Source organism: Hordeum vulgare, chromosome 5H (genome assembly GCF_904849725.1).
Source record: "Hordeum vulgare subsp. vulgare chromosome 5H, MorexV3_pseudomolecules_assembly, whole genome shotgun sequence".
Classification (NCBI taxonomy): domain Eukaryota; kingdom Viridiplantae; phylum Streptophyta; class Magnoliopsida; order Poales; family Poaceae; genus Hordeum; species Hordeum vulgare.
Window position 1 is genome coordinate 488,386,318 of NC_058522.1, and position 25,820 is coordinate 488,412,137.

The 25,820-nt window shown below is 45.0% G+C and overlaps 2 protein-coding genes across 2 annotated transcripts; both read right to left on the reverse strand.

The window, feature by feature from the left end:
• Positions 1–2,017: 2,017 nt before the first annotated feature.
• On the reverse strand, positions 2,018–4,337 carry LOC123396473 (L-ascorbate oxidase-like). The gene is made up of 2 exons (XM_045091401.1): positions 3,807–4,337; positions 2,018–3,440 (listed from the first exon to the last, which is right to left on the reverse strand). Exons 1-2 carry the CDS (start codon positions 4,194–4,196, stop codon positions 2,094–2,096), a joined length of 1,737 nt encoding a protein of 578 aa, XP_044947336.1. The 5' UTR covers positions 4,197–4,337; the 3' UTR covers positions 2,018–2,093.
• Positions 4,338–13,996: 9,659 nt separating this feature from the next.
• LOC123396474 (L-ascorbate oxidase-like) lies at positions 13,997–16,119 on the reverse strand. Its single transcript, XM_045091402.1, has 2 exons — positions 15,620–16,119; positions 13,997–15,522 (listed from the first exon to the last, which is right to left on the reverse strand). Exons 1-2 carry the CDS (start codon positions 15,986–15,988, stop codon positions 14,176–14,178), a joined length of 1,716 nt encoding a protein of 571 aa, XP_044947337.1. The 5' UTR covers positions 15,989–16,119; the 3' UTR covers positions 13,997–14,175.
• Positions 16,120–25,820: the final 9,701 nt, after the last annotated feature.

A 25,820-nucleotide genomic window follows, 5' to 3' on the forward strand; every position in this document is an offset into this window, starting at 1 on the left:
GAGCTTGAGAGGGTGAGAGATAAGGTTCCACAGCTAGAAGAACCCTTTATATAGTGGGGGAAAAAATCCAACCGTTTTCCCACTCTCTGCCCGAGCTCCAGCGGTACTACCGCTGGGCACCGCCAGGAAAGTCATCGCAAAAAGGTCCATCCACGAACAACCGCTAGGCAGGCGGTACTAAGCTCCTGGAGCGGTACTACCGCTGAACAGGGGCGGTACTACCGCCAGTCAGCGGTACTACCGCTGGCATTCCAGCGGTACTATCGCTAGGGCCAGCGGTACTACCGCCGGGGACCATTTTGCAAGGAGGAAAGAAACTCAGTGGCGGGGGCCGCTCCAAAGATGAAGGTAAGGGAAAATATGTGATGTGTGCGCGTGCAAAGATAGATTCCATCCAAACCTTTTCATTATGGTTCCCCTCTTAATAGTACGGCTTTCCTATGACTCAAATAAAGATAATCGTAGAGAGCGCCGTGCTTCCGTTCCATGCATGAGGAGGCGAGTCGTCTTGTGCCGTTGACGTGTGTTATCTGAAACCTTAACACACACGGTTAGTCCTTTACGGTACTGTCATCAATCACCAAAATTACTTAGGCATAAACTATGCTCCAACACTTTGTAGAGCGCCAAAAAATGTGTAATTGGCAAAAAAATGTGTGGATGGAACAGATCGACCGGAACCGGTGCCATGTGGTGCAAATAGTTTGCATGGTACATGTACCTGACAAAGGGTGATGTCTTTGCCGAGTATTACACTGGGCAATTTTTTTTATAGAAAAATAGGAAACGTCCTTCTTCACGTGAGTCATCGACACCAACATCATACACAACAGATCTTGGACCTTCCGGACTTCCCTCAGTGGTGGAAATCATGCCCCAAACACCTCTAGCCCCAACCTCCAAGGTTACAACTCCATGGGTGAGATTTTCGGTTGGGTGCTTCTCCGGGAGGTTGAGAGGATTCATGTAGTGGATTTTAGTTTGTTAGATGGAGATTTCTGATCATCCTATTGCAAGCAATAAAGGGCATTTTTAAATTAATTAGAGATGTTAGAAAGTCATGAGAACAGATGCTCGAGACAGGCATGGAGTTGAGCCAAAAAAGGATGAAAAACCTTGTCCAAAGAGTCAAAGAGCCAATGCCATCATGAGAGATCGACCAGCTATTCCCAATAGGGGCGGTCATAGGGCCATGGCCCTGGAATTCAAGCTAAATGAGCAAAGGGGTCTTAATAATTCAAATGGCTCATGAGTTTTGAGCTAAATGAGCAAAGAGATCTTAATAATTCAAATGGCTCATGAGTTTTGAGTTTTAATTCCAACCCTAACTCTGGTTTAGCCATCCAAGTACATAAGAGAGTATATATGAACATAAGAGAGTGCACTGCCACACCAAAGATTACTGATCTTTTCCCACAGTGTGCCCCCCGGGCTCATCATAGCCAGCCCCCTTCTTAGTCCTTGCTGCCTCACACTATAAGTGATCAAGGGAATATTGATATCTAGAGATTTCAGAAAGTGGTTGAATCAGGACACTCATATGGACTTAACAAGGGGACAAACTAGGAAATTGACAGATGCTAATCCTCTGTAGTAACTTTGTACAACCTTTTAGTAATGAGCATGATGTTTTTGACTTCGAGAACCTAAATCCCTAAGCCGCCTGGTCATTTTGGCCACAATGCACACTTCAATTGGCAAGACAGAATTTTTACTTCTTGGTGTCACTTTGCCAGAAAAATATGGACCTGAAGTAATCAAACCTTCGAAGCACTTATTTTGACACTTCAAAGAAAGATAGCATATATACAACCATATTATCGAGATACACTTGATTACAACAATCTGTCCATATGCGTACAAGTGCTTCGCTTTCCAACTATGAACCCTCTTCTCAACTCTTTCTTCGACATGCCTTCATTATGCAATCTGGGATTTTGGAAAAAAAATTGGAATACCATGGTAACAAATTTAAACTACTCATACAACCAAATTTCATTCAAATGTACTGCAATTGATTTCTAACACGAGGGTATCACATACAAGTAAAATTGATCTTTTTTTGTATAAAAGTCATCATAAGTTGCACCCAATCAATGAAGTCCCTTAGATTGTCCACACCCCATGATGGATGGCGGTAACTTGCCAACCCTCTCGATGCCCTCCTCGAAGACCACACCCATGCCCATGAACACATGCGCTTCGATATGGCAGTGGAATAACCACACCCCCGGGTTGTCTGCCCTGAACCGCACCGCTGTCCACCCATCATTGTGCAGTGGCACCGTGTTCTTCATGATTGGGTCTCTGACGTTGAGCAGTCTCCAGGCGTCCGCGGCAGGGTTGAACTTGCCTTCTCCATAGCCGAGCACCCAGAAGTCATGGCCATGGAGGTGCCATGGGTGCGTCTCGCTCTTGTTGTTAAGCATGTTGGAGTTCTGCAGCACCACGTCGACCACGGAGCCTAGCGCAAGCCGGTACACCGGGCTGCGCACGGTCCCGTTCGTCGGCGCCGGCGCCGATATGTCATAGCTCATATGGTCGTACGTGTCCGACGGCGGGCGTTGGTCGTATGCGGTTGTCATGCCACGCTTCATCGCCACGAGGTACGGCGTCGCCGGGAAAATGAGGGACACGCCATTGATGGTCCACTTGATGTGGCCATCAATCCGGTTCTGTGTGTTGAGGAGGAGCAGCGTACGGTCGGCCCCCGCCGGCATGGGCTCGACGAAGCGTGGGTGCGCGAAGATGGCCCTGCTCTGCTGCACCCTGATCACCGTGTTATTCCATGCCGGGCCAGCCGGTGGCGCCGTGGGCGGAGGAATCCACGGGTTGTTGCCCTTGAAGGCGTAGCTCACGATGGCCTTGCCGCTCGGTGTCTGGCTAGCGTTGCGACCAACGACGTGGGAGGCAGCCCAGTAGTTTCGTCGTGGGTCTTGGTCGGCCTTGACCAGCACGGAGTACGTCTCTCCGGAGTAGATGAATAGGTTCTTCACGACGAACGGCCTCACGTAGTACCCATCGGCTTCCACCACCGTCATGGAATGGCCCTCAATCTCGAAGCTCAGCGACGAGAGCGAGGTGAGGCTGCCGATGCGGAGGAGGTATGTCTTCCCCGGCACGGCGGTGAACAAAGGCCGCAGCCCGCAGTCCGGACTTGAGGCGTTGCATGTTCCGCTTGGGGCGAGCGAGCAGTCGAACGTTCCTCTGCCATTGATGAGCAGAGACTGGGGCGCGGTGACGAAGACGAAGGGGGTCTCGGTGAGGCCCGTGGCCTGCTCGTAGACGCTCTTGTGCCACCAGTCACCGAGGAGGACGGTGTGCTCCTCGTCGTAAGAAAAGGGCTCCACGATGCCGTCCGGCACCTTGACCACGATCATGCCGTTGAGCCCCGCCACGCGCTGCATCCCGTAGTGCGCATGGTACAGGTACGTGCCAGGCTGAAAGAACACTCACATTTAGATCAGCATGCAGAACACAAACATATTTAGACACACTCAGTGATTTTTCAATGCATTAATTGGCCAAGAAATAAATAGTGAAAAGACAACATACTCCCTCGATCCTATTTGAATTCCCTACAAGTCAAAGTTCGGTTAAGTTGATTGCGTTTATAAAGAAGATTATCAACGCCTATAAACAAAACCAATATCAATAGGTACATCTCGGAAATGTATTTGTGCAGTAAAATTGTTTGGTAGTATTAAAGGGTTGATGTATGAAGAAACCAAACACTATTTACAATTTGAATGTAGAGAGTATATATATATTATATTGCCCTATATGTAACTTATAAGTTTTCGTACCCTGTCGACGACGAATTTGTAGGCGAAGGTTTCGCCGGGAAGGATGGGGCACTGCGTGACGCCGGCGACGCCGTCAGCCCACGGCGTGTCAATCTGGCGGATGCCGTGCCAGTGGATGGCGGTGTTCTCGGTCTCGAGCTTGTTGTGGACGTTGACGACGATGGTGTCGCCCTGCGTGGCGCGGATGGTCGGGCCGGGCGCCTCGCCGTTGACGGTCACGGCGAGCTTCTCGAAGCAGTCGGGGGACTTGTACTGGTACGAGATGTCCCACGTGTAGTTGTGCACCCTGGCATCGGCCACCGCCAGCAGCAGCGAGCTGCACAAGCAGAAGGAGAGCGCACCGGCGGCGGCCAGCAGTGGCCTCGGCGGCGGTAGCATCGTGCCGGCCATCGGCGTAGCAGCACTGCACCAGACGGGTGATTAATTGCACTTGAGCTGGCTGTGGGTTGAAGCAAGAAGAAGCTAATAACCAGTGGTTTGGCTGGAGGAATCAGCTCGATGGGTGGTGTTGTGGAGCTAGCGCTTGTTGGTGTGTTGCAAGCGTAGCCTGGAGTTCTTTTATAGGGGCTTCGGTGTGATTTGTGATTCAGGCTGTCATCAATAAATTATTTTTTTGATGGAAGTGTGCCAATACTAATACTAGTCCAACACTTGTACACACGCGCGGAAATTCCTGTAGAAAATTAGGAAGGCCGACGCTTACTTGTCTCAGGGTGCATGTGACGTGGGGCCAGCCTACGTGAACAAAATGACGTACGGAAGCATTAGAAAATTATATACTGTTTTTTGAATTGTTTAGTTTGCTTACCCATACATCACATGGTAGAAAATTATATAAACTTACCTTTAAAAGTATTTAGTCATCCACTGTTCGTAGCCAGCCAGCCAGAGGAAGATCCTCCACCAGCATCCCTCATTTCTGGATTGTGGTGAATTTAAAGTGGTTGAACCGGGACTCCTCTAATGCTTCATCTGATTGGTGGACGGTCAAAGGATTTTAGACGTTTAGACTAGTCCACTGATATTTGATGATCTACATTGAAGATGTCCTTACCTACTTATGTGTCTTCTTTCTATAGAACTCCTTTTACTTATTTCTTCCTCATGATTCTTATTGTGACCATTTTCATTATATTCTTTCTTTCTCTCGATTTTTTTTTGGATATCTTGTCGAAGAGTTCACACTAACACTAGATCATATATATTTTGCCGTTTCTAGGTTGCGGCGCTGGCTGACTTAAATGTTCGGTGGGGTGATGGTGTAAGGCATGTATCAATGGAGGTTTCTTAGCACGGGTTCATAGATGTTTTGCTGATGTGTCACACTAGTTAATGATGAAAGAGAGTAGGGTTGTATCTTAGCTAAGGCTGGTTGTAATGGAGAGTATCATATACTAGTATCATGATATGATACTAGTGTATGATACTGCATCCGTAATGCATAGTATCATAGGATGGTTCATTTATTGCCATGCATAACACATAATAACACATCATTTAATATGATACGGTATCATAATAAGATACCCAACCATCTCTTTCTTAATTTAATTCTATGCCACCTCATAAAAAATGACTAGTTGGCATGCATGATACTACTTATGATACTACCATTACGGGCAGCCTAAGATACAACATTTACACATCATCATAGATAAAAATGGTTAATAGCCCAATCACATCTTTGCATAAGTACCAAATCATTAAATTTAGAAACAACCTCTAAGGCTGGCCATAGTAGGGGTAACATAGCTAGTATCATAGTCTTGAGACTAGCAAACATGCTGATATGACAAGTAATTAAAGAAGAGATAGGGTTAGAGTAACATAGGTAGATACCGTATCATGTTAAATGACATGCTACTATGTGTCATGCATGTCAATAAATGAGATCATCCATGATTCTAGTTTATGATACTATGCACTATGAAAATAGTATCATACAATAGTATCATATGCATGATACTACTATATGTTACTCCCCACTATGAGCAGCTTAAGAAACAACGCATTGGGCTAGTAATCTCTTAAGTTATTAATGCTTCTATGTTAACGTGCTAAGAAATGATGTATTAACACAGGCCTAAGGAGCTCTGGTGTAAGCTTTTTTCCGATAGAGGCAGTGCCGGTGACATTGATGCTTGCAAGCGCCATTTAATTCTTCAAGGTGTTATTAAAGAGATTCTTCACTTCTACAGAGCCTCTCTTGGCCCTCATTGTTTGTTTGCGTTTGCTGGTGGTGTCTACATTTGATTAGGGGTGCTCTTGTTTGTTGTGGAGGGGTTTCGCATGGTTTCCCCCGGTAATAAATCATGTTGTTGTTATCTGATTTCTGCTCCTTTTTCCTGTACAAATCGGGCCAACTCTCTTCTATATAATCGCAGGAGCACCATGCAATTGACGAGGTTCGGTCAAAAAACAATAAGATATATGCCCCTCGACTCTCGTGAGATGATCTTCCACAAATTTATGGCACTGGCCATGCACAGGATGTTCTGCTATCAGCAAAGCTATGAGAAGCGGTCATGGGTTCACGGTTGGATGAAATACCCAACCGAGATAGGATGAGAAGGAAAATGAATATGAGGTGGATGCCAATTCTGACCGCCATGTGTCAACTGAAGTCCGAAACCACACAACGTCATAAGAGAAACAGCTTGGAACATGAGATGCAATTTTAGGCTAAAAGTTCAAGGGACAAACTGGTGTTGAAGCACCGTGGCGACAAATCAGAAATTGCTTCCTGAGCCCGAGCTCGTATATATGCTCCCTCCGTGAACTGCAAATTTGAAGATAATATCAAACACAATTTTAAGAATCTGAGTATTATTGTCGATAGAACAGTAAGTCCTTCTTTTACCGTTGCTTCAGTCAATGCTCTAGTATGTGTGAACCTGGTTGTTTTGACGGTTGTGTTCAACTTTTCTGTAGCTTGCTTGTAATCCCAAATGTCTCATGGAAATTTCCTGTACAAAGGTATCTTTTCTAAAGAAAAACTTGTGGGTTCCAGTTGGATATGCACTCCCACAAGTCCAACACAGCCCACTTGTCACCTGCTACTACTAATAAACAGCAGCGTCAGTATCATCGTTCAGTTCTGGATTCTATGGACCGTTTTAGAGACCTTTGTCATTAAGTCTGAAATCCATCTCAGCGGCGAGTGGAAAGTGCAAGGACGATGCGGCTGTCACTGCCAACCGACTGCACCTGCATGGCCGCATGCTTGACCTGATCCCGTCCTCCACACACATGGCTCAGTTCAACACGCATGACAGGTTTAAACATCCGGAGACTAAGCGTGCATTGGACTAGTTACAATCGCATTCCAATGGTCTTCTTATTAGCTCGTTGCAAATAGAAAAGAGCCCCCACCCGCGTGTGTTGGAAAATATCTAGTGCTACCGTGATACGAATTCCTGAACCATCGGATTTTCAGACCGGCAGGACATTTGCAAAAAAAAAAAAAAAAAAAAAAAACCTTTAAGCCTTGTTTGACACAAGTAGTTTTCAAGCCCCCAAGGAGGTGGGGCTTCCAGGGGATTTGATGAATTCATCTTCTATTCAATCCCCTTGAATCCCCATTGCACGAGTTTCACTAGTCCCCCTAGATGCTTGAAAACCCTGTGGATTGGGGGGGTTTTGATGGTTCGGAGGGGTTTGTACATCACAAACCCTTGATACCAAATGAACTCATGGGGAATTTTAAGGTTTTCTAACCCCGCGGAGATTATTCCCTCTGAACCCCTCCAACCCCCTTGTGCCAAACAAGGCCTTAGGAATCTGAAAATTATGTGTAAGTCTAGCAGATCCAACAACACCAAAGGCTGCCCGATGTAAGAATCCGACGGCTAAAAGCCCATGGTAGCACTTGAGCCTCGGTAGCATCATATACTCTCCCGTGTGGGTGTGCATATAGTACATATGCCTCTACTTAAGAAACTCAGTTCAATCATTGGTTTTCTCATCCGACCCGTATGTACTTGACTATTTTTATACCAAACTTTATTCGAAATCACTAATTGAAGAGTGCATCTTTTAAAGATCACTCTCATTCTTCAGGTTATGACAAGTGACGCATTACATGCGTGACACTTTGTCGCAACCTCGTAATTTTCTTTTTCCGTCGATACATTTATTCGAAACATTGTCCAAATCTTAAATTGTTTTCATCGTTGGAGTTCTCGCGTGGAGATCTTCAAAACTAGATCTATGTTGATTGATGTTGACAAAAAGAATCATGAAAAAACAAACGAAAAAAGGACAAAAAATTGTGCCTCTGGTGGAAGGGCAAAAGAATAAACATTTTTTTTATTTCCGAGGGGTACAACCGTGTCTCTCGTGAAAGCAAATTCGTACCTCGCACGAATGGAAAAAACAATTTTTTTCCTTTTCAAAAGGTACGGGCGTGCCTCTCGCGGAAGCAAAACTGTGTTTCTTGAGGAAGGAAAAATGTCTTTTTTTGTTTTCGAAAGCTGCGGCCCTGCCTCTCGCGGAAACAAAACCCTGTCTCTTGAGGAAGGGAAAAATATATTTTTTTCACCAAAAATGATTTTTTTTCTTCAAAAGCTAAAAAAGACCGGCGAAAAGCCGAAAACCCCATCTAAAAAGCAGAAAACACATGCGAAAAAAACAAGATCCGAAGAAAACGAGATACGTGACGTCGGCTAAGAACGCGTCAACTGACTACACGTGAGAATGAACCTTAAAAGGCTCCCAAAGAAGTAACTTTATTTGGAGGCGCTTTGGTTATTAGCTCCCATTAGGCATGAAGTATGGAAGCATCATCAAATGATGCCTTACCCCTGACACATCTACAAATATACTATAACACTAATCCCCTAGAATTGCAGACACCACATTCAATTAAAGTCTCCAATTGACATTAGTTCATTCGATTTTGACCGGGTCAACAGTTTATCAAAGCTCTCTTATTCAATTTTCCATACTATATCTATAAATACACTATTCTCCATAATTTTAAGGCTCACAATCAATTGAAGTCTCTAATTTATAATTGGGTTATCCGATTTTGATTGGGTAATAATTTTTCAAGGAGCTATCTTATATTTTTTTTAATTCATCTCTCTTTATAAAATATTTTAATTCATTTCTGTAACTATATTCTTTTATTCCTTGTGCTCTTTAATCTTTGAAGCTCTCTTATTCCATCGAGGTATTTAATTTTAGATTTGATTTACGATTTTGACCAGTTCAACGATTTTTCAAATTAATTGGTAGCAATCGACCTATAAAAACATATCAATCAACTAACATCCCTCTCACCCCAAACAAATAAGTGTTAATATGTAATATTATAGCATCAGTATAGAACATGCAGCCACCGATGATATTTTCACACAAAAGTATGGATTGATTAGCAAATAACACTGAATCAAACCGCCGAAGGCCTACCGAACATGCTGCAATGGTGTATTAAGTTTTAGAGAAGTATAATATCTTTAACTTTGACCAAGAGCCAAAAATACATACACAATACTAAATCAATAGAAAAAATTTATTTCATGATGAATCTAATGTGATCTAATATTATGTATATTGATATATTTTTCTACAAATTTGATCAAACTTAAAAAGATTTGACTCCTCAACAAATTACACCTTATATTTTGATACATAGGGAGTATTTTTTTTAAATCCAACAACATCAACGGTGCAGCATAGCGCACCCAATCCTTTTAGTACAGGTGAAACCATGGTATGATTGCTCGCACCTCAATGCAAACAACAGTAATGTGGACCCCTTCTCTTTTATCTTCTTGCTTTTCTATTCCAATATTTTAGAGCATTTTCAGCCACGCCCCAAACAGGCCCCTCTGATCATTTTTTTTCCGCCGACGGGCGAAAAACAGCCAAGTCATGCCCTCAGTTGGCATCATATAGGTTGTTCACCTAGTTGTATGTGTAGACAACCTATGTGTTGCTAAACCTAATTTATTAAAAAAAGCTAAATAATGGCAGTTGCCTATTCACCTCCCTCTAGTCAACTATGTCGATCCTTTCACCTATTTTGTCCTCTCTAGCTTCATAGAGATGACACTTGGCGTCATTACCCTCTTGAGGACGTCGTCGCGGAGCCCAGGTCCCTTTTGGTTGCAGCTAGCCAGTGGCTTCGGAGATGCCTTGTTACTGTCATGCATCGTCATTGACTTTGTTGTGAGGACCATGTATCCTATACACGTCTCTTTGTGGTCTCGGTATCCCTTAGCAGAGCGCCCCACAACCCGGAACAAGGCAGCAGTCTCAACGGTGAGTCGCCCCCCCTCCAGAGATGGCTTTGTGTGCTTGGTACTACGGTGTCTTGTGGTTTCTCAAGGCAGCGCGGTTCTGGTCTTGATCGATGGTCTTTGTTGTCGTTTGTTAGAGATGGTGTCTCCTGTTTTTACGCCCGGTTTTGGGTTGGTGGCACTTGTGACATTCTTGTGGATGTTTTTCTTTCTTTCTACTCACATGCATGTTTATGGACTTTCTTACCACCTTGTATTGATTCAGTCGTTTGAGCCTTCCAATACATAAAGCCAGGAGAAAGCCTGTTTCAATTACCATGAACCAACTGACACTGATACATGATGAATGCAAACTCAAATATTTTATTGTAGTAAAAGAATAAATTAAAACATTGAACACAGAAAGAAGATCCATTGTATATACCTATGTATACTTTAATTACTATATACTCCATCCGTCCCAAAACTCTTCTCTTAGATTTGTTTAGATATGAATGTATCTAGTCAAGTTTTAGTATTTAGATATATCTATTTGTAGACAGAGCTAAGACAAGAATTTTGGGAGGAAGGGAGTAATATAATATGATCGATCTTAATTTTTTTTAAAGAAAGGGGCTCCCCCCTGCTCCATTTTATTAATGAAGCACACAACCAGCGAATATCCATTTTACATACCCAGCCAGAAAAGTAAGATCGACCCAAAAACAGGTCTAGACAAAACATAAACCTCCAAACTTTTAACAGCTAAGACAAACATAACTCCAAAAGCGATAGTCTAGTTCTATCACAGATCTTCACCAAGCAATCCGCAACAATTCTCCTCTCTTCTTATCCAACTCAGAGATGAACTGACGCAACACCAGCTCCTGAGTGGCGTCGCAGAGAACAACCCATTGTCGTAGGAAGAGCCTTAGCTTCATGAGCACGCAGTCCAAACTTTTCCATGTTCGACCCTGGAAGCAAAATTCATTTCTCAAATGCCAAATACTCCATAAGGAGGCAGCCACAACCATATTATGTATAGGTTTCTTTTTTGCATATCAGCCACAAGGCATGAATATCATGAAAGCAGGAGATTGTAATATGAAATACATCCTCAAATAGTTGCCAAATACAAGAAGCTACAGTACAATCAAAGAACAGATGTTGAACTGATTCCAACTCAGAACAAAATAAGCAAGATGGGTCTTCCACACTTCTCCTCTTAGCTAAGTTGTCTCTAGTGAGTACTTTGTTATTCATATAAAGCCAAAGAAAAACATGGATGTTTTGGGGGCATAGAACTTTCCACAACTTGTCCCCAACCCTGTGATCAACCTGACCATAGTTAATAGCATTATAAAAGGATTTAACAGAATATATTCCTTTTGGTTCCAGCATCCAAATAGGAGTATCAGGGGAATTGGAGAGGGGGATCTTTTTAATAGTCTCAGTCAGAAGATTCCACCTATCCAGCCCTCTACTGTCAACACATCTCCTAAAAGATATCTTAAGTTCATTTCCATCCCATACGTGAGAGATGGTACAATCAGGTTGGTTGCAAATGTGAAATAGGTCCCAAAACTGAACCATCAGGGAACAATCCCCCACCCAAATATCAGTCCAGAATTTAACTTTCCTACCATCACCAATCTTCCATCTATAGAATGTCTTGGAGGCATTAAGTGCCCAAGTAACACCCTTCCAAAAAGAAGAAGAACCATTTTCAGGTTTGGACTACAAGATATTAGGAGAATCAATATTATACTTGAAGGAAATAATATCTTTCCAATCCTTAGTTTGATTGTCAAAAAATATTTTCCCCCACGAGGCCAGAAGAGCCATATTAAACTTTTTAAGGTTAGGCACCCCAGACCCCCAAAAGCTTTCTTCCTAGTAACCAAACCCCAGCTAGCAAGATGATACCTGCGTTGGTCTCCCACATTTCCCCAGAAAAAGTGAGCCATCTGAGAGTTAATGGCCTAAATGGCCCATTTTGGGAATTTAATCACAGCCATTAAGTAAGCAGGTATACTAATAATGCAAGCACAGAGAAGAATCAACTTTCCTTTGTAAGTGAGATGTTTGCCCAACCATCCAGAGATGCACCTAATGATCCTGTCAATGATAGGTTGGAGATCCTCCCTAGATAACTTGTTATAATGCAAGGGCACACCCAGGTACTTAATAGGGAAAGAGCCAATTTTACAACTAAAAACCTGAGCAAAAAGCTTTGTCTCTTCCTCCCCTATGTTAATAGTAAGCAGGTCAATTTTATGAAAATTTATTTTCATACCAGAAAGGTTTTCAAAACAAGATAAGATCCACTTAAAATTTTTGCTTTCTCACAAGAGTTTTCAAGGAAGAGGAGGGTATCATCAGCATACTGTAAGCTAGTAATGCCCCCCTTAATCACATGTGGCAAAAGCCCAGCAATCAGATTCTGATCAGCTGCTTTAGCCAGCATTTTAGTAAAAACACCAGCCACCAAATTAAAAAGGATGGGGGAGAGAGGGTCTCCCTGCTTGAGCCCTTTACCTCCCACAAAATATGGGCCAATTACATCATTAATACACACACTAGAGGTACTCTTAATCAGTACACTTTTAATCCAAGAGATCCATTTAGTTCCGAACCCCCTAGATTCCAGCATCTCAAATAAGAAATCCCAACTAACTCTATCATAAACCTTTTCATAGTCTAATTTGAGCACAAGCCCTTGAGTTTTGGATCGTTTGACCTCATGTATAATTTCATGGGCCAATACCACACTCTCCAAAATATATCTCCCTTTGATAAAAGTAGTTTGGTTAGGGGAAATCAATCTATCCCCAATGGGGGATAATCTAGAAGTCATAGCTTTAGTAATGATTTTAACTGCACAGTTGCCAAGACTAATAGGTCTAAATTTTTTCATCTCCTTGGCATCAACTTCTTTGGGGATAAGGACAATAATAACAAAATTCAACTTATATATATATCCAGTTTCCCCTCCTCAAAATCTTTGATCAAAGCCATCAAGTCAGTTTTAATCAGATCCCAAAAGGTTTGGTAGAACATAAAAGAAAGACCATCAGGGCCAGGGGCCCCATGGGCATAAGAACCAAAGATGGCCTTCTTAATCTCATCCTCAATAAAGTTTTTTTTGAAGAATCTCATTTTCTTCCAAAGTTACTTTCTCATGTTCCTTCCAAAAGGAAGGTTCCAGGCAGATGTTATGTTTATGTTCATACTTGAACAACTCCTTATAGAAGGAAGTGGCAATCTCCAGCATCTCCTTAGTGGAATAAACTCGGCCATTCTCACCATTTAGTTCAAAAAGGTGATTTTTCCTATGATGGTGGTTAGCTAAAGCATGGAAGTATCTATTGTTTTTATCCCCATCTTTAATCCTCCTATCCCTGGATCTCTGCCACAAAGCAGTCTCTTCTTTCTTTCAAATGTTTTCTAATTCCTTCTTAATCTCATCTAACCGAATCTTATCACCAGAATTTAGTTGGTTAGTCTCAGAAAAGACATCCAATATATCAAACTCTTGTAGAAGAGCTTTTTTTTTTCTCTTTTTCATGTCAGCTTCCAGGTTGATACTCCAACCTTTAAACTTCTTCCGAAGAACCCTTGTCTTATTCATCCATATATCTATGGAGGTGCCCCCGGAACAGCAACTATTCCAGGTTTTATGAACTAAATCTTTAAAATCAGGTTGGTCAAGCCACCATTTCTCAAACCGAAAAGGTTTTGGGGGAGGTAACCCTCTGAGCCTTGGTGTCAAGCAGGAGCGGAGTATGATCACTACCAACCCGCGGCAACGCAGACAAGACAGTGAGCGGGAAGTGGGAGTCCGAGGATGTAGAGACAAAAACACGATCAATCACAGCAAAAATAGGATTATCCTGGTTATTACTCCAAGTATAACTCCTATTAGCTATATTAATCTTCATCAAACCCTATTTATTGACTCAGTCATTAAACAACAAAGTGGTTTGGATATTAATCTGACCATTATTCTTATCAGTAACAGATCTAACCAAGTTAAAGTGACCACCAAAAATAACAGGATAGGACATATTATGCATCGATCGATCTTAATTTTTTGCATAATAAATAAATGAAATGATGATAACTTGCACCGGGTCCGAATCCAATCAGTGCAGCCCCTTTGATCGACCACAGCCCATGATGGACGATGGCAGCCGGCCGACCCTTTCGACGCCCTCCTCGAAGACCACACCCATGCCCATGAACACATGCGCCTCCACGTGACAGTGGAAGAGCCACACCCCCGGGTTGTCCGCCCGGAACCGCACCGCCGTCCACCCATCCGGGTGCAGTGGCACCGTGTTCTTCATGATGGGATCCCTCACGTTGAGCAGCCTCCAAGCGTCGGCGGCAGGGTTGAACTTACCTTCACCATGGCCGAGCACCCAGAAGTCATGACCATGGAGATGCCACGGGTGCGTCTCGCTCTTGTTGTTGAGCATGTTGGAGTTCTGCAGCACCACGTCCACCACGGAGCCTAGCTCAAGCCGGTACACCGGGCTGCCCACGGTCCCGTTGGTCGGCGCCGGCGCCGAGATGTCATGTCTCACGTGGTCGTACATGTCGGGCGGGGGGCGCTGTTCGTACGCGTCTTTCATGCCGCGCTTCATCGCCACGAGGTAGGGCGTGGGCGGGAACATGAGAGACACGCCATTGATGGTCCACTTGATGTGGCCGTCGATCCGGTTCTGGGTGTTGAGGAGGAGCAGCATACGGTCGGCCCTCGCCGGCATGGGCACGCCGTGGCCTGGGAGCGCCAAGATGGCCCTGCTCTGCTCCACCCTGATGGCCGTGTTGTTCCATGCCGGGCCAGCCGGTGGCGCCGTGCGCGGTGGCATCCACGGGTTGTTGCCGTTGAAGGCGTAGCTCACGACGGCCTTGCCGCTCGGTGTCCGGCTGGGAGTGCGGCCAACGACGTGGGACGCAACCCAGTAGTTTCGCCGCGGGTCCTGGTCGGCCTTGACCAGCACGGAGTATGTCTCTCCGGAGTAGATGAAGAGGTTCTTGACGACGAATGGTCTGACGTAGTGCCCGTCAGCCTCCACCACCGTCATGGAGTGGCCCTCAAACTCGAAGCTGAGCGACGAGAGCGATGTGAGGCTGCCGATGCGGAGGAGGTATGTCTTCCCCGGCACGGCGGTGAACAGAGTCGGCAGAGCGCAGTCGGGGCGGGAGGCGTTGCATGTTCCACTGGGAGCGAGCGAGCAGTTGAACGTTCCTCTGCCATTGATGAGGAGAGACTGGGGCTCGGTGACGAACACGAAGGGGTTGGAGGAGAGCCCCGTGGCCTGCTCGTAGACGCTCTTGTGCCACCAGTCACCGAGGAGGACGGTGTGCTCCTCGTCGTAAGAAAAGGGCTCCACGATGCCGTCCGGCACCTTGACCACGATCATGCCGTTGAGCCCCGCCACGCGCTGCATCCCGTAGTGCGCATGGTACAGATACGTGCCAGGCTGAAAACACACAAAACACATTCACAGATGAGAATTAATTCAGTTGACAATGTAAAACAACAAATCTTGCAATGTGATGTAGGAGTATGTTGCTTACCCTGTCGACGACGAATTTGTAGGTGAAGGTTTCGCCGGGAAGGATGGGGCACTGCGTGACGCCGGCGACGCCGTCGGCCCACGGCGTGTCAATCTGGCGGATGCCGTGCCAGTGGATGGCGGTGTTCTCCGTCTCGAGCTTGTTGTGGACGTCGACGACGATGGTGTCGCCCTGCGTCGCGTGGATGGTCGGGCCGGGAGCCTCGCCGTTGACGGTCACGGCGAGCTTCTCGAAGCAGTCGGGGGACTTTAACTGGTACGAGATGTCCCACTTGTAGTGGTGCACCTTGGCCTCTGCCACGGCCACCAGCAGCCACAAGCAGAGCACGGCGGCGGCGGCGGCCACCGGTGGCCTCGCCGACGGTGCCATATCGTGCCGGCGGTAGGCGCACGTAGCACCAAACAGCTGATTAATTAATTAATTGCACTGGAGCTGGCTGTGGAGTAAAGCAGGAAGAGGCGATCCGTGCAGTCGTTTGGTTAGCTCGATCGGTGGTGCTGTGGATCAATTGTTGATGTGTCTAAGCGTAGCTGCGGGGAGTTTTTATAGGTGTTGTTAGGGTGTGCCTGCTAAGTCAAATACACACATGCACACATCGACTAATAAACAACATTTTAGTGTTGGAAACAATTCCAGCTCACGAACTGAATTATATGTTAAGAATCCGTCAATCGTGCCGCGTGAGTCGTCATTGATCCATTTGCGTTCGAAGAGACGGGGTCGGATAATGCGTGCTTATATGTTGACGGGATCGGTGCATCTTCCGTTTGGTTTCCTTTCGACAGACATGCATCGGTGCAGTGTCAAGTGGCTTTGGATAATAGGCTATTTAGTTCTTTTGCTCAATCATTTTTAAACAAGCTTTTCAAATATTGCTTTTCGTTTTAGAAACACCAAGTCTAGACACATTCACAGCGCGCACTACTAAAGACTATAGAAGGTCCAAATGGTACTCTCATCTCACAGAGTCAAATGTTTTCTTTATGTCAAGCTTGAGGAGAAAGAATGGAGTACGTATTTGCTATTTGCAATATTCTCACATAGTTTCATACATACATATCAGTTGTCACAGATGTTTCTGGTCCTCATGAAGGCACTTTGGGCACGCAGATGCAGGTATTCATGTAAAAGAATCCCCTCGAGATTCCACAATTGGATCGTGGCTCCTTTGCACTTCATCATCCCGAATACTCCTCAATGAAGTGACTGACAATCGCATTTGGCACGGGAAATGTCTTCATCAAAGAGATCCGTTGTTTCCCTCCTCTTTGTTCTCACTAGTATAGAATCAGGCAATAGTTCCGGTTTGTAAGGACCTTTACTGTCGGTTCTGCAACTCGCACTAAAGGAAGGGGGCTAAAGCCCCCCCCCCTCCTTAGTGTCGGTTCGTCACGAACCGGGACCAAATTTTGTTACCTACACCCATTGTTTAAGAAATCGGTAACTCGTAGCTGCTCGGTCGGCTTGGGAGTAGCGATTAATCGGTGAATCGGCCTATTAACTGGATTAACCGGTCGACCATTAATCGGTAGATTAAACAGAAAGTTGCCAACTTATATCTAAATTTTTTATGTATCATAGCATAATTCCATGCACCTAGCTATGTAATATACCAAAATATTCTATTGTAGGCATATAAAAAAATAGATAAGAGATAAAATTAATAATCGTTATACATCTAAATATATAAAATCTCAAATTTTAAATTGAGCAATTAAACATTTAAACTTATCCATATACTTGCTAACATACATCACATAATATACTACAAATAACAGCCAAAACCAACAGTTCCATCCATCCATCTACAAAATTGTAATCCATAATCTACTAATATATGAATGCTGGATTCTCAAGTAAGGTATGAGGGGGGGGGGGGAGATGGTAGTACCTTGCCTGCGGGTGACGCCATTTAGGAAGAGATTGGGGAGCATCCCATGGGAGAGGATGGGGATTGTCCAAGGGGGGTGGGGTCGAGGCAAGCGACCAGAATGGCGGAGCAACTAGATCTTTCAGGTGTAGTGTGGAGACTGGCACTAGTGAGAACACGACTAGCCACCAGCTAGGTTAGGAGGGGATGAAAGGATCATGAGGAAGCGCGAGGAGGGCCAAACCCTAGGTAATAGTAGAAAGAGGGGGTGGGAGGCATTATGTGCCAAAATTTTGGGATTCGTTTGTCGACCAGTTAATAGACCAGTAGTGATTAATCGGTTTGGCAACTAATTAATCGGTATGACAACTCATTAATCGGTCTAACTGACCAATTAATCGGCATGACAAGTTAACACGATGAATATGTGTTATTCGATTCGGTCACCCTAAGAGTAGCGATTAACTGGCAAGTTAACTGGTTAATCGGACGAATTCTTGAACAGTGCCTACACCCATGCATAACCATTTCTCAACAGAGAACATAATTTTGCACTATGAGCCACTAGAAGGAGATGAAGTATTTGACAAGCGCCCAAACAGAAAGAGGTGAGTGAAGACGAACATGAGTGTTTGAAGCTCAATGAGCTAAGCTAAAGTAACATGTGTCACTCCTGCGAGCAACCAAAGGCACCCAAGCCGCCATCGGTCTCCCCCTGTGTGACCCCGCCTCCATCAGCGCCGACGGAGGGCGCTATCGTACAATGCACAAGCAACATGGGCGGCCGCGGAGTTCTTCTCCATCTCTGCTTTTCGGTGTACTACACGGGGCGGTGCCGCTAGTCGGAGGCGCATCGCTGCAAGTAAGGTGCAATGACGACATTCTGGGGCCTCGCAATGGTGGCGTGCACCCTCGGCAGTGGCGCGAGTGGCTACCTAGCGACGGAGTGTAGCTGTGATGTGGTTCGTCTGCCGGTCGGACACATGTTATGGTCGGGGCGGGAGTCAGAGGCATTGCCATCTAGGTGTGACCACTCGGCCGTAAGTGGATCCAGGAGGTTGGTGGTGGACGGCTCTCCGTGTTGTTGTGACATCCTCGGGTAGGGAAGCTGGTGCGAGCTTATGGCCGCTACATGCGCACATCTAGCTACGGCGCAGGTTAGTGATGGTGAACTCCTTCTCTTGGATCTGAACTGACTGTGCACGGGGCTGGGCATGTGCCGATGGTGTTGGGCGCATGCACGATAGGGAAGGCTTAAATCTAGGGTTCATGCTCAGGTAGGCCAGATTTAAGCCTTTGGTGGATCAAAGATGGTGCTTCGGGTAGATGAGATTGGGCTTAGCCTGGGCTGTCCTCGCGAGCGGAGGTTTTCTTCCCACGAGCGCGATGGGTGATGGAGGTGGCCATGACGATGCTACTCTACTGGACAGATCGGCGCTCATGGCCTCGGACTTGACGTCGTCCTAGCTCACATGTGTCAATCTATGGGATTTTGACGGGGCCTGCTTGTGGCCTCCCGGCAACTTCCTTGCCCCCTACTCCAAGTCTGTTGCGTGTCTTATGGTCCAAGAAAAGTCTTTTCGGAGATTTTATTTTGTTTGAATTCCTTTTAATATTCCTTATCTGCAATATTCAAAAACACGGAAAAAACATAAATTGACACTAGGCTCTATATTAAAGGTTAGTCCCAAAAATAATATAAAACAACATATAAATGCATATAAAACATCGAGAACATATAATATAATAGCATGGAACAATCAAAAATTATAGATACGTTGGAGACGTATCAACCCCCGCGGCGATGGTCGTTGGTAGGTGGGCCCGGCTGCTGCGGAGGGTGTTGGGGAACGTTGCATGGGAAACAAAAAAATTCCTACGCACACGAAGACCTATCATGGTGATGATCATCTACGAGAGGGAGATCAGATCCACATACCCTTGTAGATCGCTAAGCGGAAGCGTTAATGAAAGGACGTGGATGTCGCCTAGAGGGGGGTGAATAGGCGCTTTAAAATAATTAAGGTTTAGGCTTGAACAAATGCGGAATAAAGCTAACGTTTAATATGTCAAGCACAAAACCTACAAACAACTAGGCTCACCTATGTGCACCAACAACTTATGCTAAGCAAGATAAACAACTAAGTGATAGCAAGATATATTACAATAAACAATATGTCTATCACAAAGTAAAGTGCATAAGTAAAGGGTTCGGGTAAGAGATAACCGAGGCACCGGGAGACGATGATGTATCCCGAAGTTCACACCCTTGCGGATGCTAATCTCCGTTAGAGCGGTGTGGAGGCACAATGCTCCCCAAGATGCCACTAAGGCCACCGTAATCTCCTCACGCCCTCGCACAATGCAAGATGGCGTGACTCCACTAAGGGACCCTTGAGGGCGGTCACCGAACCCGTACAAATGGCAAACCTTGGGGGCGGTCACCGAACCCGTACATGTGGCAACCCTTGGGGGCGGTTACCGGTACCCGTACAAATTGCTCGGGGCAATCTCCACAACCCAATTGGAGACCCCGGCACTTGCCCGGAGCTTCACACCACAATGATTGAGCTCCGAGACCCCACCAAGCTTCTAGGACGCCAAAGCATCCGCGAAGAACAATATCTAGGGTACTAAATACCAAAGGTAATAAGCTTCTCAAACTTCACTTCCACGTATCACCGTGGAGAACTCAAACCGATGCAACTAATGCAATGGCAAGAACACAAGAAGTGGTCAAGTCCCTCACACTCAAATCCCTCCACAACAACGAAAGCTATGGAGAAATATGAGAGGAAGAACAAGGAGCTCACAAAGAACTCAAAGATCAAGATCCAAGGGGTTCCCCTCACATAGAGGAGAAAGTGATTGGTGGAGATGTGTATCTAGATCTCCTCTCTCTTTTCCCTCAAGAACAAGCAAGAATCATTGGAGGGATTGAGAGTAAGCAAGCTCTAAGAATGTCAACAATGGAGGTAGAACAAGATCTCAACGGATAGATAAGGCCAAGGGGGAAGAAGACCCCCTTTATATAGTGGGGGAAGGAATCAGACCGTTACCCCCACTTACGGCCCGAGCCCAGCAGTACTACCGCTGACCCTCCAGCTACTACCGCTGGCTGCAGCGGTACTACCGCTGAGCCCATGGTAGCGCAAATATACTACCGGGCCAACCACCGCCAAGAAAGTCTTCGCAAAAATGTCCGACGCAGTACAACCGCAAAGATGACGGTACTAAAAACTTGGAGCGGTACTACCGCTGGCCACGGGCGGTACTACCGCTGGGATAGCGGTACTACCGCCACCTCTAGCGGTACTACCGCTAGGGCCAGCGGTACTACCGCCAACTCTAGCGGTACTACCGCTAGGTCCAGCGGTACTACCGCTCGCCACTGAAACAGCCATAACTTTCGCATACGAGCTCTGAATCGAGCAAACCCAAGCTTGTTGGATTCAGGACGACAAGAGCTATCCAAACAGTGACGTGAGTCCTCTATGAATGAAGAACCGGCAAAAACTCCAACATCAAAAACATCATAGTAGATGCATATGGACTCCGTTTTCGATGAACTCGAGCTTGTCACGAAGATGACCATAAGCTCTAAAGCTCACAAAGAGAAACACCAAACAAGAACCAAGAAGTATGATGCAAGGATGCAAATGGTTTAAGCTCTCAACGAACGATACGATCAAGCTACTCACTTGAGAGCCCCCTTTATAGTACAGCAATCTATCCTAAACAGAAAACCTATCAAGGGCAAACTTATACCTTGCACCTCGTTCTCTGAGCTAAATGATGATGATCTTGGCTTCCTCAAGATGGACCACCTTTCTTGATTGCGCTGGCTTGATGAAGACTAGTTGATTGCTCCCCCATACTCACTATGGGTGAGCCACTCTTCAGCATATCTTCACAAGTCCATTGCCACCACAATGGATGGCAAGCTTCAAGCATGATATCTTCGTGCTGATCCACTTGAACTTGCACATCGCAATCTTGATGACGATCACAACTTGACGTCATACTTCATGGGTTGTATGAGATCTTCCCTTTGACGCAAGCCCATGGAAACACACCTAACCCCTACATAGAACTCTCACGAAGACCATGGGTTAGTACACAAACACGTAATGGACAATGCTTACCATACCATGGGATCACTTGATCCCTCTCGGTACATCTTGTACGCTTTGTGTGTTGATCATCTTGATTTACTCTTTGTCTGAGATCTTGATCAACCATGTGTCTCTATGACCATTCTTTGGATAATACCTTGAATACCATCTTGGTCATCATATAAACTCCTTGAACCCAACAGATGGACTTCAAGAAGTGCCTATGGAAAAATCCTATAAATGTAACTTAAGGCAACCATTAGTCCCTAGGAATTGTCATCAATTACCAAAACCACATATCGAGATATATGCTCTAACAGTTAATAAACGAAGTTGATGTTGGTACGTCTTCACGATCTGTCCCACGAACCGTCCCACGATCCGTCCCGCGAACCGTCTCACGATCCGTCCCACGATCCGTCCCGATCAAGTGCCAAACGGACGACACCTCCGCGTTCCGCACACGTACAACTCGATGACAATCTCCGCCTTCTTGATCCAACAAGAGAGACGAGGATGTAGATGAGTTCCACGGCAGCGTGACGGCGCTTCGGTGGTGGTGGTGATCTATTCCTGCAGGGCTCCGCCCGAGCTCCGTAGAGAACCGATCTAGAGGAAGAACTACGATCTAGAGGAGAGGGCAGCACGTGGCAAAGTTGTGTCTGAAAAAGCCCTAAACCTCTAGTATATATAGGAGGAGGGAGGAGGCAGCCTTGGCGCCACAAGGGAGGCTCCCTTGGGTCGGCCGAAGTGGAGGAGGGAGGAGTCCTCCTCCAACTCCACTTGGATTAGGACTCCTTCCTTAATTTCCCACCTCTTTTGGATTTTACACTTTTTCCTCATGGGCTTTCCTTGGATGACTTTGTCAGCCCATTATGACTTATTGCACATCCAATAAACCCATATGGACCCCTTGGGGCGTGGTGGGCCCACCCAGTGGGCCCCCGTAACCCATTCGTCACTTCCGGTACACTACTGGCAATGCTCGAAAACCTTCCGGAATCGATATACCAACTTCCTATATATCAATCTTCATTTCCGGACCATTCTGAAACTCCTCATGATGTCCGAGATCTCATCCGGGACTCCGAACAAAACTTCGGTCACCAACACATATAACTCAACTATATCGAAACGTCACCAAACCTTAAGTGTGCAGACCCTGCGTGTTCGAGAACTATGCAGACATGACCTCAGACACTCTCCGGTCAATAAGCAACAACGGGACCTGGATGTCCATATTGGGTCCTACATATTATACGAAGATCTCTATCGGTTGAACCTCTATGTCAAGGATTCATATAATCATGTATACTATTCCCTTTGTCCTTTGGTATGTTACTTGCCCGAGATTCGATCCTCGGTATCTCCATACCTAGTTCAATCTCATTACCAGCAAGTCTCTTTACTCGTTTCGTAATACAACATCCCGTGACTAACTTCTTAGTCAGATTGCTTGAAAGGCTTGTTGTGATGTTGTATTACCGAGTGGGCCCCGAGATACCTCTCTATCACACGGAGTGACAAATCTCAGTCTTGATCCATGCCAACCCAGCAGACACCTTTGGAGATACTTGTAGAGTACCTTTATAGTCACCCAGTTACGTTGCGATGTTTGATAACACACAAGGTATTCCTACGGTGTCCGGGAGTTGCATGATCTCATGGTCATAGGAACAAATACATTGACATGCATAGAACAGTAGCAATAAACTGACACGATCATATGCTACGCTTATAGTTCGGGTCTTGTCCATCACATCATTCTCCTAATGATGTGATCCCGTTATCAAGTGACAACACTTGTCTATGGTTAGGAAAGCTTAACCATCTTTGATCAACGAGTCAGTCAAATAGAGGCTTACTAGGGACAGTGTTTTGTCTATGTATCCACACATGTATTTGTGTTTCCAATCAATACAATTATAGCATGGATAATAAACGATTATCATGAACAAAGAAATATAATAATAATTTATTTATTATTGCCTCTAGGGCATATTTCCAACAGTCTCCCACTTGCACTAGAGTCAATAATCTAGTTCACATCACTATGTGATTTTAACGAATTCAACACACATACAGTTCTGTGGTTTGATCACGTCTTGCTTGTGAGAGAGGTTTTAGTCAACGAGTCTGAACCTTTCAGATCTGTGTGTGCTTTACAAATCTCTATGTTATTTTGTAGATGCTACTACTACGTGCCATTTGGAACTGTTCCAAATGACTGCTCCACTATACGAATCCGGTTTACTACTCAAAGTTATTCGGATTAGTGTCAAAGCATGCATCGACGTAACCCTTTACGACGAACTCTTTAATCACGTCCATAATTGAGAAAAATTCCTTAGTCCACTAGTTACTAAGGATAAATTTGACCACCATTTAGTGATTCAATCCCGGATCACTCTTTTTACCCCTTGACAGACTCATGGCAAGGCACACATCAGGTGCGGTACACAGCATGGCATACTTTAGAGCCTACGACTAAGGCATAGGGAACGAACTTCGTCCTTTCTCTTTCTTCTGTCGTGGTCGGGCTTTGAGTCTTACTCAAATTCACACCTTACAACACAACCAAGAACTCCTTATTTGCTGATCTATTTTGAACTCCTTCAAAAACTTGTCAAGGCATGCATTTCAATAAAAGTTCTATTAAACATTTCGACCTATCTCTATAGATCTTGATGCTCAATGTTCAAGTAGCTCTATCCAGGTTTTCCTTTGAAAAACTCCTTTCAAACAACCCTTTATGCTTTCCAGAAATTCTACATTACTTCCGATCAACAATATGTCAACCACATATACTTATCAGAAATTCTATAGTTCTCCCACTCACTTCTTTGGAAATACAAGTTTCTCATAAACCTTGTATAAACCCAAAATCCTTGATCATCTCATCAAAGCGTACATTCCAACTCCGAGATGCTTGCTCCAGTCCATAGAAGGACCGCTGGAGCTTGCACACTTGTTAGCATCCTTAGGATTGACAAAACCTTCTGGTTGTATCACATACAACCTTTCCTCAAGGAAACCGTCGAGGAAACAATGTTTTGACATCCTATCTGCAAGATTTCATAAATAATGCAGAAATTGCTAACATAATGCCAACAGATTCTTAGCATCTCTACGAGTGAGAAAGTCTCATCATAGTCAACTCCTTGAACTTGTCGAAAACTTCTTTGCGACAAGTCGAGCTTTCTCAATGGTGACTTTCACCATCGTCGTCTGTCTTCCTTTAAAAGATCCATCTGTACTTAACAGTCTTGCGATCATCAAGTAGTTCTTCCAAAGTCTACACTTTGTTTTCATACATGAATCCTCTCTCGGATTTCACACCTCCAGTCATTTCTCGGAATCCGGGCCCACCATAGCTTCTCCATAGCTCGTAGGTTCATTGTTGTTCAACAACATGACCTCCAAGATAGGGTTACCAGACTACTCTGTAGCAGTACGCGACCTTGTCGACCTACGAGGCTTGTAGTAACTTGATGTGAAGCTTAATGATCACTATCATCAGTTTCCACTTCAATTGGCGTAGGCGCCACAAGGACAACTTCCTGTGCCCTGCTACACACTGGTTGAAGTGACGGTTCAATAACCTCATCAAGTTCCACCACCCTCCCACTCAATTCTGTCGAGAGAAACCTTTCCTCGAGAAAGGACCCGTTTCTAGAAACAAACACTTTTCTTCCGGATCTGAGATAGGAGATGTACCCAACTATTTTGGATATCCTATGAAGATGCATTTATCCGCTTTGGGTTCGAGCTTATCAGACTGAAACTTTTTCACATAAGCGTCGTATCCCCAAACTTTCAAGAAACGACAGCTTAGGTTTCCCCAAACCATAGTTCATGAGGTGTGATCTCAACGGAATTACGTGGTGCCCTATTTAAAGTGAATGTGGTTGTCTCTAATGCCTAACCCAAAACGATAGTGGTATTACGATAAGAGACATCATAGTATGCGCTAGATCCAATAGGGCGCGGCTATGACATTCGGACACACCATCACACTATGGTGTTGTAGGTGGCATGAATTGTGAAACAATTTCCACATTGTCTTAATTGTGTACCAAAACTCGCAACTCAGATATTCATCTCTATGATCATATCGTAGACAGTTTATCCTCTTGTCATGACGATCTTCACTCTGAAATAGCTTTGAACTTTTCAATATTTCAGACTTGTGATTCATCAAGTAAATACTCCTATA

Coding starts and splice junctions, on each gene's coding strand:
- LOC123396473 (XM_045091401.1), bottom strand. CDS start 4,196: ATGGCCGGCACGATGCTACCGCCGCCGAGGCCACTGCTGGCCGCCGCC. Junction 3,441..3,806: donor ACAAATTCGTCGTCGACAGG/GTACGAAAACTT, acceptor GTGTTCTTTCAG/CCTGGCACGTACCTGTACCA.
- LOC123396474 (XM_045091402.1), bottom strand. CDS start 15,988: ATGGCACCGTCGGCGAGGCCACCGGTGGCCGCCGCCGCCGCCGTGCTC. Junction 15,523..15,619: donor ACAAATTCGTCGTCGACAGG/GTAAGCAACATA, acceptor GTGTGTTTTCAG/CCTGGCACGTATCTGTACCA.